This window comes from Pungitius pungitius, chromosome 11 (assembly GCF_949316345.1).
Source record: "Pungitius pungitius chromosome 11, fPunPun2.1, whole genome shotgun sequence".
Taxonomy (NCBI): domain Eukaryota; kingdom Metazoa; phylum Chordata; class Actinopteri; order Perciformes; family Gasterosteidae; genus Pungitius; species Pungitius pungitius.
The window spans coordinates 10,155,433-10,171,262 of record NC_084910.1 but is presented as its reverse complement, the minus strand read 5'-3'; the positions used below and the strand labels follow the sequence as shown (position 1 = coordinate 10,171,262).

The 15,830-nt window shown below is 43.5% G+C and overlaps 1 protein-coding gene across 1 annotated transcript; it reads left to right on the top strand.

Moving 5' to 3' along the window:
• Nucleotides 1-8,487: 8,487 nt before the first annotated feature.
• On the top strand, nt 8,488-12,997 carry LOC134132891 (uncharacterized protein K02A2.6-like). Its single transcript, XM_062565727.1, is given in 3 exon segments — nt 8,488-9,987; nt 9,989-10,295; nt 10,836-12,997. Coding segments are annotated over 3 exon segments (3,231 nt in total). The 5' UTR covers nt 8,488-8,776; the 3' UTR covers nt 12,549-12,997.
• The last annotated feature ends 2,833 nt before the right edge of the window (nt 12,998-15,830 follow it).

Genomic DNA, 15,830 nt, shown 5'->3' with positions numbered 1-15,830 from the left:
TTTATATTTACATGCAACATTGTTCTTGCTGTGGTTTTTGGGGGTTGTTTGTATTTGTGTGTGGGCTTGGTTAGATTCCTTGATCTCTTTTGCAAGACACATGGACAGTAGTAGGAAGAAGAACTTGAAGGTCTGGTGAAGGCTTCACTGCTCTAACCTTTAGGAAGCTGTCTAGATTATTTGCAGAAGGGATACCAACTGAATAAGTAAGGTTGACATATTTTCTAGGCCATGAACCTGGAAGGTAAATAAAAACAGTGGTGGGTGGTTCACTGAGATCACTTCTATATGCCGCCAGCATGGATAGAAGCTGATTAAACCAAAGATGACTCTCTCCCAACATACTGAGGGGTTTGAGGTTTCAGAGAAGTCAAAGGGCTCCACTGAAAATAAAACCTGCATCCCTGCAGACACACTAATTTATCTCAATTTAAACGGTTTTCCACAAAATACTAGTGATTTATTTAATTTTTTTCTGTTGCTGCATTATTCTGACATCAGTCACCATCATGCTGTTTCAGATCTACTGGTGGTTATGTGAAAACCTCTTTTAAAAGTCATCCACGTGTTAGTATTCTCTGTTGTACAAATATGTGTAAGCATATAAAGCCCTAATGCCAAAGGGATGAGAGAGCATATTTTAGGTGATAGGTGTCAGCTGCTACTGCAGATAACACAGGAAGCACATTTGAGCATTTTCACATTTTGCTTTCATCGAGAGTAGCTGTGCTGTCCCATCACTGGCCAAAGCGCTCTGACGGCTTGAAAAAAACAACCTGTGTTTCCTCTGGAAACGGATTTAACTGAATTACATTTCACATATGATGGAAACCAAGGACACCCACTCTGCTAATGTCTCAATGCCAATAATCAGGGGGATAGCATTTATTTCCATTGCAGTATATTTCAGCCCACTTGCTCAAACTAAATGACTATGCTGGGCTGAAAGCATTAAATAACGACCTTGCTGACCATTATCACCAACCCACTAACATCCCACACAGGCACGTGTGTCTAAAGTGAGGCACCAAGTATTCAGAAAAGCTCCGTCTGTGGAAATTGTCAAGCGTCAAATTTCCTTTCGCCTCAGTCCTTTTACTCACTTGGTTCAGCTTGATTGATGCCGCAGCAAACCGCTCCCTCTTAATCCCATGCATTTTTAAAGAACTACTGGGACGCTCTCAGAGAACTCATTTCCAATGGCTCAAACCAGATTGCAATAAAGCAAAGATAGTGTTGCCGTGGCGATTTGTATTGATTCCAGGCAGAGGTCTTTTGAATTATGATTCATTACAAAACCCTGCAAAGAAAAAATGGATTAACATTTTAACACAACTCTGTTTTAGTTAACGCATATTTTTATATAAATGTAAACTCAATGTCCGGCTTCCTCCCCTTCAAAAGATGTGTGTCAATGCACACTAGTTGCTAGACAATATTAGCATTTCATGCAAAGACGTTTAATCCAAGTACTTAGAGTAAGCTGATGCAGTTGCTTCTATGCCAATATCAGTTGCATATTTCAGCGCACAATAATCCAGGGAGAGCCAAAGCCTGTTTGCGGGCCACTCTGAATATTTTAACACCTCTGTGTATTGTTCTTGCACTGAAATTGTTGTTTGTCTTAAAATGCCTGTAGCAGCTTCATCTTTCAAATTGTTCCTCCTACTGAGAAGAGCAGGTTCCATGGAATAATTTACAGATGGCAATCGATTTGAATTGTTAAATGTGTCCGAGGAGATGCCATAAATACATTTTCCTTTTGCATGCACAAACAGAAGACAATGCACTTGGACATTGTGACTCAGCACTTGCAGAGTTACCCGCTTAAAAAGATTATTATCTGGAAAACACTCACAGCTGACAGTCCAAGGGATATTAGTTTGTGACGCTGCGCACTGCAGAGCAATCTGATTGGAGGCATAAACAAAGGAAAGTGCAGCGCCCAAGTAACTGCTTTTTTATTAGGTCATTAGGAGCATTTAGTGGAGAGGCCCTTGTACACTGAAAGTGTTTAGCTTATTTTGTATGACCTGGGAAAGAAGATGCAACACTTAGCAACAAGGATTCTTGTGTGGGTGATTATCTAAACAAAGAGTTTTAATTCACACAAACACAACCATACATGCTCAGATGTGTGAGAGACCGTTTGAAGTCTACAAAGGACAGAGTGCAAACAGTGTGCCTGCACAAAAGAATGCTGAAGCAAGAAATAAAAAATTCCTTTCTCGGGTTTCCTCTATCTTTGTTTGGTTGAGAGCAAGTCTGAGTGTGTGACAGGCTCCTGTGAAAAGTGTATCTTTCTAATGAGAGGAGGGAGTGGTTGTTAGAGCTTGAGTCCTAAACTTATAGCAAAGGGAACATTAAGAACCTGATGTTAAATAATGGCAGAGAGTAAGGAAAGGAGGCAAATTGATATTAATGTTGTTGTTGGAAGGATCGGGTCAGTAGGCGTACACTGTGGACGTGCAGGTCGGGAAGGCTGTATGGAAATAGCTTTATCTGCCACAAGGCAGATTAACACACAGCCCAGGCCATCTACTCACCCACACACACGCTTATAAGCCATCCTGAGGAATTGTTATTTCAGTTGAACAAGTGTTTTTTGTTGTTATTTACAGAAAGGGAGCGGTTAGCTGTTAGCATATTCATTGTTGCAGCATTGTTAAGGAGAAAGCATTGTGCTGTCAGTGTCTACACTGTGCCCTATATTGGGTAGTTAACCAACCCAATGTGTTGCCCTAGGACATGGTTGATAACAATTGGAACAATGTAAGAAAAGGCTGCTTGGAAAGACAGAAAACGGAAACACTGATGCCCACAGGCAGTGTCCCTCCATTTCGACTGCTTTCCTGCACATCGTCTACTTCCCCTCATTTCTCTCTCCCTCGCTCTGCATATACATGTATGATCTCACTTTCATATCAGTTGTGTACTCACAGCTGTGGGTGTCTGCTTGGGTTTGTTTGCATCTTTGCTTTTTTTGTGCCATTTCCTTATGTCAACATCAGAGAATGAGAGTTACAGAAAGAGACTTTCCATGGGCATGCCGTAAAGCTCATACCTGCACTGTTGAAGAATTTGATGTAGACGCCATGTTTTTTAAAGTACGGTATTACTGTGCTACATTGGAACCATTGGAACCATTTCACATTTATTCTGCCACCAATAGTAACACTGTACGTACATGCATTCATGGCCAAATACTTGGGTGATTCATAGCAGAGACAGATTTGTGTTTCTGATTCAGAAATAGCTTTTTTTTTTCCTTTTGCTTTTTTAAAAATTCATATTTGTTTTTAAGATCAAGATCTTTCCCAATAGACTTGAGAATAATGTGAGGAAAAGTGTTACGTCACAACAACACAATTCAGTAAACAAGGAAGTCATCTGGCACGTATACACACATCTTTTTTAAAACTATAATGATCTTTAAAATAATAAAACCTGACTGGGGATCATCAAAAACAGACTGCATTAAAATTGACATTTTGAAGATCTGTTGATCCCACGTCTTTACTCCCTCACATATCAGCAGCAGCTGTTTTTTCCTGCCGCGGTCGTGCCTGACATTAACTGCTACTACCACGATTATTGGTAGTCCATTACTACTGGTGACACTCACTACCCTATTATTCTGTTACAACCACTACAACTGTTATTAATATAAGCCATTTTGAATTTATTGTTTGGATTACTTAGCTTACTTAATATTTAAAATATTTCAAACCGGTGAGAGGTTTCTGGGGCAGAGGATGTTGCACGTGTGAAGCTTTTTATTGAAAATGTAATTCTGTATTTATTGTGTAAATCATAATGTGGCTAATTTCCTTCCATCTGTATCACACTAAGATATGAACCCATTAGTGACTGAACACTCCACTGAAAACTACCCAAAATATATGTATGAATAATGTGTATGCTTTACAATCAAAAGGAGTGAAACGAGTCTTACCAAACCAAATATTATTATCAGTAACCGTATCAAAAGCCTGGGACATATCTACAAAGCGTGCAGCGAAAAATTGCTTTTATCAACCACTTCAATGCGACTATATGCTACAGCATCCTTGGAGCGGCAGCCTCATTTGCATGTTAGAATGAGGTTTTGAGAATCTCACAGCAGGGAAGTCATGTGAAGCAGGAGCGAGTTATGGTGATGTTCTCCAAAGCCAAGGATGACACGTTCATTGGAATGTAATTATGTTCACCATCCCCTTTTAAAAAAAGCAGGCATTTGTCACAATGACAATTGATTAATATGCTACAGCTCTTCTCCTGTTGTGTTGCCAACCATTGCCTTCCTTTATTTTAGCTTTAATATTCACCGATCAAGTGAGTGATCAATGATTCCATAGCTTCTCCCAGGGAGGCCACCAGTCAATACAGGAGGTGTGCACGGGAATACCTCCTTGTGATTTACATTGGGCTTAAACCAAACCCCACTGTGCGATAGAGAGGTTGGTTATGCCCGCTGTCATCCTCAAGGACATTCTGAAAGATGGCTGACAAAACGTCCATCGTCAGATCGCTTCATTTTGAGCCTGCGGCCTTGGATTGTCATGATTTTGAAAAATAAAATACAAATTTAGGCAAATATTTGTTAACGAAGAACCTTCCCAAAGAAACCTTTGACTTCACAATTCTGTTCGGTGATTAAACCAGTACAATTTGTGAAACTTGGACAGAATAAAATACAGATCATGGCCTCATGATGATGATAACGATGAAGTGTTCCAACCACTGAAAAAAAAAAACTACTAAGCGAGATTGAGACAATAGTGTCTGGTAGGATTTAGATGCAATTGTCAAGCAAGCCTCATCAATCCTTTCAAATTGTCCCCAAGTTGTGTGAGGAAAATAATGAATAAGAAAGGTGTCTCGGTATTCTGTCTTCTTGGTCTGTTAGGGCCTGAATACTGAAAACTGTTCCGTTAAGGTGGAGAATTTTCGAGAATACATGTTGCCATCTTTTCAAAAGATAATTTAACTTTGACTGAGAAGTTATTATATTCCTTCCAAAGCCTTTTTTTCCCTTGTTGCCTTGAATTGGAGTTGGTGGCTGTCCATGAGCCCATTGCTTCCAGGTTTGATTAATTTTTTTGTGCAATTCACACAGTGACACATGCTGTTGCACTGAATACAACCATCTATGCCGGGAAATGTGTTTCATAATCATCTGTAAAACCTCATTTTAATTACATCATTTAGGTGAGTTTTCTTGAAAAGAATTGTTTAAAAAAAGAAATAGCATGCAGGGACGAAGTAAAAATAGGAGAAAAAGTTCAAGTTCTGGCATTTGAAGTAATTATTTCTTCTTTGCTCTCTCTTTCCCTCACACAGGCCTCCAACAGCTCACCTTCTATATTCGCCAGACATGTATCTACATTCTTTTAAGGAGAACAGGTCCTTTTGCCTTCATTAGTCTGCTGACGGGTTTCTCCTTCTTGCCCCAGCTCAAAGCAGGCCGAGCGCAGGCAGATTTAATGTAAAGTTAAGTGATGCTGAGGCTGCAGTAGCAATCAGTGTAGAGCACTGATGTCTGCAGAGGCAGCCCACACTCGGCGTTAAAGAGCAGCCATTAGCCCCCTTTTTTAATGAAGCACATCTCATTATGATATCTATTATTTTCCCTTTACCTCCACGAGAAGAAAGGAACAAACATCCAGGCTCCTACAGCTGACATTCTTGGATGACAATATAGCTGCATAGGGAGAGTTCATCATCGGACACCTAACCCACTTAGGAGCGTAGTTGTGCTTCGGCTGCAGATGGCCAAACCATGAATGCGTTTTGCAAGATGTGATTTTAAACACCAAAAACGAAACTTACGGATGATAACGTTGCAACAACTCGAACAAACCTGGAAAAAAGTCACTTGAATTCCTTTTGAGCTTAACGATGGCAACCGCAGGAAGGCTGAGACAATGCCTCTGACCCCAAAGGAGCTGCGGGGTCAAAACATAAAAAAACATAAAGCAGAATAAGTGAAGATGCTTCGAGGTGTCGAAGGGTCTCGGCAGACGGCATTAGAATTAAAGGCAAACTGCTGACACTTCAGGGAAACGGATCAATCAAAAACCATAAAGTCCATTCCAGGCATTAAACCTTTGCAGCAGGACCAGATTGAACCCTAATCATGTCACTGTTTTAGTCTTCTTGAGCTAATCCAGTTTTTCTGTGCATAGACATGGATCCAAGCACATCTTCTCTGCGGTATTGAGAAAGGTAATAATATGATGAAGATGCACCCCACAGATTTAACGCATGAAATTTAGTTTGTCACAAAGATTACTCGCTTGTGAAAACAGCGTTTTTCTGTTACTAAGAAATATGGCCCATTGTTGCAAAGGTAGTTCTCAAGCCGTATGTGGGATAGACCAATAGGGGCCAGTGTATTCTGTGGAGTGTGCGTTTGACACAGGAAGGGGAGCCATCTGAAGGGCTGCGGGTGTCACGTTGTCTCTGATCTAGTCAGCACCCCCAAAACATTGTATTCCCCAGTTGGTGGGTTACTGGTTACTCCTTATATGGGCACGAATACTGAAAAACAGTTACTTATTTGATATCACTTTTACATTGTGGCAGCAGCCTTTTAAGGTATTTATGGCTGTAAAATGGCACCAGACTACGGGTACAGTTTACTACCTAACAGAGAAATACTTTTTGAAGTTCCCTTCCAACTGCTTTCAAACTATTTGACGATGGATCAATAAAAATGACACACATTAGCTGTTCTTTCCAAAAATATCACATAAATCCAATGTTTTTTTGTAAATTATCAATTCACAGGGATCAATTTGTCACCAGGGGGACATTGTGGTTTAATTATTGGTTATATTTCAGCATGGTTTTGGTTTTATGTATGGCATGTTTTTATAAACATTTTAGCATGTTTTGTTTTTATAACATTTTAGCATGTTTTGTTTTTATAACATTTTAGCATGTTTTGTTTTATTACATTTTAGCATGTTTTGTTTTTATAACATTTTAGCATGGTTTGTTTTATTACATTTTTACTTATAAAACCAATGTTTAGTCAACTACATGCACCTGGAGGGACTAATCAACTACAGAGCCCTGGCCAACCATATTTCACTAGGAGAAAGGACCTCCCCTCTCCAATCACCCCAGCTGCTATAAGGACACCAAGCACGGCATGAGACCTGGTAGAGAGACCACGAGCAGAGAGACCACGAGCAGAGAGACCACGAGCAGAGAGACCACGAGCAGAGAGGCCACGGGAAGGAGAAGCCACAGTGGAGTGAAGCAGTGGAGGACGACAAGGCAGCGGACGAGCAGGCAGGGTGCATACAAGGACGAGACGGATTGGGCACCTCACTGGGCAACCGGAAACTCAGAGAAAGGACCGGACGGATCAGCGGCTGGTTGAATTTTAAACCTTGTTTTTAGCGCTTTGTTCCAGCTGGACTTTTTACAATTGTAGTTATTTATGGGCTTTTAGTTATAATAAAATCCTCGTTTAACCACGTTTTTAAGTCTTGTGACCCATGCTGTTCTTCCTTCGATGAACAAAGAACCGGTTTTTATGGAGACCTAGACTCCGCAACTAGGTGGCGTTGCTGGTACCCTTTTTTATAAATTTATCTTATTTTTTTATTAGATTTTAAGTCCCCCGCCTCACCGGGCTGACAAGGGAACTTTTCTGGCAGTTGCTGGCAGGATCGGATTGGAGAACAGCTGTGGTGATTTAAGACATAAAGGCTTCGAAGATGATGATGCCTGTGTTTCCTGGTGCCCCGTGGCTGCCAAAATTTAAAGGGCCAGGTGAAGATTTAAAATATAGTGATTGGAAGGAACAGATTCAAGGACTGTTAAGTTCCCAAGAATTAACAGAGGCTGCGAAGGCAGCTATCGTGTTGGGAGCCTTAGCAGGAGAGGCTAAACGCCAGGTCAGTGTCCTTGAAGACAGTGAGCGAGACCAGGGTAGGAAGATTTTTCTCCATCTAGACTCTCTCTATGGCGATAGAACCCCAACCCCGGTTTTAAGATCACAGTTCTTCGGTTGTAAACAGAAACCTGGAGAGACTGTACCTTCGTTCATATTACGGTTGAGAGAGCTGTTTTGCATGTTGCGGCGGCATGATCCAAGCAACGCCCCCTCTGACACGGTGCTACGAGACCAGTTGTTGCTTGGGCTAAACGAAGGCCCAATGACTCAGGCGCTGAAGGTGTATGCGCGCCGTAACCCAGACGAAGACTTTGCTGCACTACGGCAAGAGGCACTACTGCTGGCCTCAGAACACGGATACACACAGCCGGAGGTAACATGCTTTTCTGTGAACAACTCTCATGTCTCCCCTGCTTTGTTACAGAAGGAAAGTTGGAGAGACTCGCTGAAGCGAGAGATCATGGAAGATGTGAAATCCCAGATGCAAGGACTCGCCCAAGAATTAATGAAGGAAATTAGACCACTCCTTCAACCAGTCAATGCTCCCCCACCGCCCCTGACACAACATAGGGAGCGGTCGCGACCAGCGTCCAGTGTTAATGACTGGGATGGACAAGGTAGGCCGATCTGTCGCCAATGTAGACAAGCGGGACATATAGCCAGGTATTGTAGGAGGCCTGCAGCTTCCCAGGCGGCTTTAAACTAGTCGTCCCTGCTGCTGAGGTCCAAGGGGCAGGGGTTGCTGATGCACTACACGACTCAAGGGCCACGGAAGCCTTTATTGGGCAATGTCCAACTATAGGAGTAACGATTGAAGGGGTTGTGTTGCAAGGACTGTTGGATACGGGGTCTCAGGTTACATTAATGCAGCAGAGTTTATTTGAGCAGCATTTTTCCAAAGCTAAGCTTGGGAAGACCCCTGTAGTTTTCCAGTTAAGGGCAGCCAATGGCCTGGAGATCCCATACACTAGCTACGCAGTGTTTGATCTAGAAGTGGAAGGCATCAAAATACCTGGACGAGGAGTCGTGATTATTAAAGATAGACACTGCACCCACCCGCTCCTCATAGGTATGAATGTTGTGACTGCCTGCTGGGAAACACTTTTTAAACAGCCTGGAAGGCCTGTTTCCACCCCACAGCAGCTGAAGAACCAGAGAGTTTGGCGGGATGCTTTTGCTACCTGTCGACGTATCAAGGCCACCATGACAGAAGACGGATTCTTGGGAAACGTACGGCCAGCTGCTCGCCAAAATATCCAAGTCCCACCAAAGAGTGAACTGCTGGTGTGGGGCCGTGCTCGGATGGGCCCGGGAGGAACTGACTACTGTGCCCTGATGGAAGCACTACCTGAAACCAACAATGTTGGCGTAGCTAGGACACTAGCAGTGGTAAGAAATGGGAGGATCCCTGTTCGTGTCTGTAATCCATATCCCTACACCTTGTCAATAGGGCGGTACCAGAAATTGGGTAAGCTGTACCACATTGATGAAGCTGATGTGCATGGATCTCATGACCTTACCCTATCTCTGGAAGACAATGGTGTTGTTGAAGTGGCTTTGGTAGATGCAACAGTCGACCACAAGGGGCAGGAGCTGCCTGAAGAGGTAAGGAACCTGACTAACCGACCTGATCTCTCTAAACCGCAACAGGAGGAGCTATGCACCCTGCTGCTCAAGTGGAAGGACGCGTTTGCTAACCATGATGAAGACTTTGGTCGGACAGACCTGGTACAACACCGTATCCATACAGGTGATGCAGCGCCCATCAGAGAAAGGTACCGACCTCTTCCGCCTCTGATGTACAAGGAAATGAAAAACCTACTTGCAGAAATGCTTGAGAAGGGGGTAATCAGAGAAAGTTGTAGCCCATGGGCTGCACCCATAGTTCTGGTGAAGAAGAAGGACGGTAACTGGAGGTTCTGTGTGGACTATAGGAAACTTAATGCCGTAACCCATAAAGATGCCTTTCCCCTTCCCAGAATCGAAGAGACTCTAACAAACCTGACCCGAGCCGAGTGGTTTTCTACCCTTGACCTGGCTAGTGGCTATTGGCAGGTTGAGATGGACCCCCAAGACAGAGAAAACTGCCTTTACAACCCCACTTGGACTATTCGAGTTTGAGCGCATGCCTTTTGGCCTATGTAATGCACCAGCAACATTTCAGCGCCTAATGCAACAGTGTTTAAGTGGACAAATGGCGGAGTCCCTATTGGTGTATTTGGACGACATCATAATATACTCACCTGACTTTTCCTCTCACCTACAGCATTTGGATGAAGTGATCCAAAGATTGTTGCGGCACGGCCTGAAACTGCGATTGGACAAGTGTAAACTTCTCCAACAAGAAGTCAAGTTTTTGGGCCATGTGGTGGACCATTCTGGGGTAAGACCTGACCCCGATAAAATCTCGTCTGTATCAAACTGGCCTGTTCCATCCACGATAAGGCAAGTGAGAGCCTTCCTAGGGCTAGCTGGATACTACAGACGCTTTGTATCTGGATTTGCCAAAATTGCACGTCCCCTGAATAACTTGTTGACAGGCATTCCAGCAAATAAAAAGTCTGAGACTCGAAGAGTGCAATGGTCCTCCGAGTGCCAAGCAGCCTTTGATGCCCTAAAGAGGGCTTTGACACAAACCCCTGTTCTGGCATACGCTGACTACACACTTCCCTTCATTGTCTACACCGATGCAAGCAACCAGGGGTTGGGAGCAGTGTTAGCCCAAGCCCAGGAGGGAAAGGAACGTGTAATAGCGTACGCCAGCCGAAGTCTACACCCAACCGAGAGGAATGATGCTAACTACAGTTCGTTTAAGCTAGAGCTTCTGGCTCTAAAGTGGGCGGTGACTGAGAAATTCAGAGACTACCTGACTGGAACACAGTTCACAGTATACACAGACAATAACCCTGTTGCTCACCTGCAGACTGCTCGCCTGGGTGCTGTGGAACAACGCTGGGTCGCTCAGCTGGCTTCTTTCAACTACGACGTCAAGTACCGCCCAGGTAAAAGCAATGCTAATGCAGATGCTCTGTCCAGGTTTCCAGTTGACCCCATTCCTACCAGGGTTGCAGACCAGGAGTGTGAGACAGGAGCAAGCGTGACCACAGCAGCCATTGAGCTAACCCCTAGAAGTGAGGACAGTGAGTGGGCTAGCAGCGAATGGGAAGATGCCCAAGCCAATGATCCAGACATAAAAGTGGCTAAGAGGTATGTAGAAAACCAGACTCTACCGACGGGACCAGAACGCCGAGCCTTGTCCTGTAGAGCACAGAGACTGTTGCAACAGCGGAAAAGACTTCAAGTTGAAAACAAAATATTGTGTCGTAAGGTTACTGACCAGCATACCCATGAAGTACGCTTCCAGGTGGTGTGTCCAAGCTCAAGGCGTGAAGAGGTCTGGAAAAAGGTCCATGAAGCCGCTGCCCATGCTGGTGTGGATCGAACACTGGCCCGGATACGACAGCATTTCTATTGGCCTGACATGGAGCAAGAGGTACGCCATTTCCATTTGGGTTGTGTTGCCTGCAGCCTCCAGAGGAAAAGAGTAGAGCCTAGGGCCCCTCTTAACCCAATAGCTGTGTCATACCCTCTTGAGGTAATAGGGCTAGACTTCTTGTCCTTAGGTCGGCCAACAGACCGTATTCAAAACATCCTTGTTGCCACGGATTTATTTACACGCTACTCTTGGGCCATCCCCACACATGACCAAACGGCGCAGACGACAGTAAAAGCTCTGTGGACTCATGTAATACAGCCTTTTGGCTGTCCAGCTCGGTTCCATTCTGACCGGGGACCAAATTTTGAGTCGGCATTGATGAAACAGCTCTGCGATACCTATGGTATAACTAAAAGCCGCACAACGCCGTACCATCCTGCAGGAAATGGTGGAACAGAACGCTTTAACCAGACCTTGTTAAACATGCTCCGCTCTCTAGAGACAGAGAAGCAAAACCGTTGGCCAGAATACTTGCTTGAGTTGGTACATGCTTACAATAATACAATACACAGTGCAACCAACTACACTCCCTCTTTTCTTATGTTTGGGAGACATCTGAGGCTTCCTGTACATGTGGGACTTGGTGTCGGTCCCCAGCAACTACGCCATGACATTGGTGGTTGGATACTGGACCACCAACAGAGACTTTCACTAGCGTATCGTATAGCTAGACAGAAAATGGGTAACGCAGCCTCCCAAAGCAAACAACACTATGACAAAAGAGCTAAAGCCATGCCACTCTTACCTGGAGAGAGAGTATGGGTACGCAACAGAAATCGACGAGGTCAAGGAAAGTTGTGTACTTGGTGGGACCCTGAACAATTTGTTATTGTTGAACTAGTGGGCAATACAGGGTTGGTGTATAGGATAAAACCTGAGAAGGGGGGCCGTGAAAGAACTGTACATAGAAATGCTTTAAAAGTCTGCTTAGCTCCTCCAGCAGACCCCAACCCACCGACCAATGGGCCCGCAGAAGAGACACCCGCAGAAGAGACACCCTGGCCACAAGGAACAGCATTCTATGGGTTTGCTCCAGCCCCAGTGGTGGTCCCGGCGCAGGAGCAAGGACCAGAAGTAGCGCCACGACGCTCAAACAGGACTAACCTCGGCCAACCACCTGCTCGTTATAGGGACGTTTAGGTATTCATGTTGCAGGGACTGCCAACATTAAAGAGTGGAGGGATGTCACCAGGGGGACATTGTGGTTTAATTATTGGTTATATTTCAGCATGGTTTTGGTTTTATGTATGGCATGTTTTTATAAACATTTTAGCATGTTTTGTTTTTATAACATTTTAGCATGTTTTGTTTTTATAACATTTTAGCATGTTTTGTTTTATTACATTTTAGCATGTTTTGTTTTTATAACATTTTAGCATGGTTTGTTTTATTACATTTTTACTTATAAAACCAATGTTTAGTCAACTACATGCACCTGGAGGGACTAATCAACTACAGAGCCCTGGCCAACCATATTTCACTAGGAGAAAGGACCTCCCCTCTCCAATCACCCCAGCTGCTATAAGGACACCAAGCACGGCATGAGACCTGGTAGAGAGACCACGAGCAGAGAGACCACGAGCAGAGAGACCACGAGCAGAGAGGCCACGGGAAGGAGAAGCCACAGTGGAGTGAAGCAGTGGAGGACGACAAGGCAGCGGACGAGCAGGCAGGGTGCATACAAGGACGAGACGGATTGGGCACCTCACTGGGCAACCGGAAACTCAGAGAAAGGACCGGACGGATCAGCGGCTGGTTGAATTTTAAACCTTGTTTTTAGCGCTTTGTTCCAGCTGGACTTTTTACAATTGTAGTTATTTATGGGCTTTTAGTTATAATAAAATCCTCGTTTAACCACGTTTTTAAGTCTTGTGACCCATGCTGTTCTTCCTTCGATGAACAAAGAACCGGTTTTTATGGAGACCTAGACTCCGCAACTAGGTGGCGTTGCTGGTACCCTTTTTTATAAATTTATCTTATTTTTTTATTAGATTTTAAGTCCCCCGCCTCACCGGGCTGACAAATTCATATAACAAGAAGCACTCTGTAAACGAAATCTTGAAAGGTCTTGGAACTCACCACATTTTACTTCCAACTTCCAATATCTGCATTCAAATATCCCCGAAAGACTCCTTTTTAGAATATTTTTTTAAAGCCACAGATTGCCCCAAACATTAAAAACACATTAGGCTACACATAATTTATAGTCAGTTCCCAAGGAAAGTCCTTCAGAAAGAATGATAAACTCAGACACTCAAATGTGGTGTAAAGAAATGATGTAAGATATATAGCCACAGACAGACGGCACATTTTTATGAAAGCTCTTTGCATGTGAGCTCAAGACAAAACAGTGGGACACTGAGATAGCTTGAGACGCAAAAACGAGAAAAATCACACGCAGTGTAAGCTACTTGCCATAAGAGGCCCGTTAATGGAGCGCTATAATAAGAGCTATTGCACTAACCTCTAAAAAGACACGCATAACAATAGTTTATGCAAAGCCATCCGTTGAGTCAGGTGTTTATCTTTGCTGGCAAAGTGAAGAACCTTTTTCATACTTAAGAGACGGTGGCTTATTTTTGAGATCACTCTAAAATGGACTGTTCAGCAGCTGAATTTCCTGCTTTGTGACTGCAAAGGCAGAGCGCTGGCTTATTATTTGACGTATTCCATATGCATTATAAAGCAAGCAGCATTTAAAAAGTGTGACCTAAAATTTAACAAGAGTACAGACGTGGGTATACAATCCGGCTCATTCTTTTCTGGCGAAGCAAAAGATCATATTATTGTTCTTTGAGTATTTTGTGTGCTCTGTGTGCACATAAAAATCAGAAAATAAGGGAACTGTGTTTGTGTCATAAAGAGTACATTCACCACATCTGATGAGAAACTCTCAGCTGCTGAGTTCACAACAAGCCAACTTCCCAACCCTAGTTTCTGGCCTACTAGCTCCCCCTGCTGTTAGATGCAGGAGATAAATTAAAACTGTGCTTTGCAACTCCACAACTCGTTAAATCGATCCATTCTTTTTACCAAAAAAATAATCTGGTGTGGTGTGCGAGCTATCTCAGCAGGTGATATTAGTCTGCAACGATTGGAAAACAGGAAGATACCAATGTTTTTCCTCATGTGGAGCTCTGGTGAAATCATTACTCTGAGAAAGCATGTATCCGCTGATATGGAATATTCATCAAAATGTTCAGAAGAGGGCTCCTTAGCTCACAAGTCATTGCACTTTGAATAAAATAGAAACGATTTGTCTGGTTTTAGTGTCTCACAAATATCAAAATGTTTGAATGTACCCTGACAGTCAGGGATACCACAGGAATACAGATTATGCCACATGGTATCCTTTGAGTTTCACCTTCTTGAAATTTCAGAAATGCTTTTTATGTTAAAATCAAATCGATGAAAGATAGAAGGTACCTGTATGAAATGTGGTCCACGCTAGGTATCTTAACTTGAAAGATAACTGGCTTGATAAGTTAATTGATAAGCAATTATCTTATCAAAGAGCATGTGGCCAGTGGTACGAGATCTCTCCGTTCGTACAATGATCCTTAAACGCAGCAGTGGACACCGGAGGAACTGCACACAGTTGAGGGTGATTAAGTTTTCTCTCATGCAAGAAGTCTTCCACCGTGAATTTCACACCTAGAATGCGTCCCGTTAGTGGCAGCTGAGCTCTCTTCACCTTCGGTTTTTCTGCAGGCGGAAGCGCCCACTAATATGCAAAAAGAAAGCGAGAGAGAGCGAGAGACAAAGAGAGAGAAAAGAGGCTTAATCTGAACGTCTCTCTCTCTAAACTGGAATTATCAGCTCCCTCTGCAATCTTTTGAGTACGCCTACTCCGGTAGATTGTACTCTACCCGCCCGCTGGAATGCCAAGCCTGCCTTTGCATGGCATATTTGGCCATTCAGGAGTGTGCAGCACACACAGTTTAGCACAGACATTGTTTAGTGTGTGGGAGCTCATTTTGGCAGGTTTTGACAGTTAAGCCTTTGTTTCTGTGGGCTTTATATTTGTTAGTGTTTAGCTGAGGCAACGCTGCTCCGTATCAGGGTGAGGGAGCAAGACGCGGACTTTAAGTCATGGGTTTGAAATGGTTCATGCTGGTGCTAATAACCTCTAAATGTGAGCGCTGTTAGTTTTAAATCTGATGATACCGTAGAGCTAGGCGCAGACGGACCGGAAGTGTTAATATTCATCACTGAGGGGATATTGGTGAGTACAATTTCAAAGACATGGAAAAAAGGTGTGTAGTATCATGGCAGAGCAGTCAAACAGCCATGCCCTCTAAAAAGCTATGACAGCTGGTTTAGACCCTCACTTGTTCCTGGGAAAAAGAGATTTAATCTGGTTTGGAGGGCAATAATGAAATGTTCTGTTCATATGGCCTGTAACCATATTAGGAGGAGGAA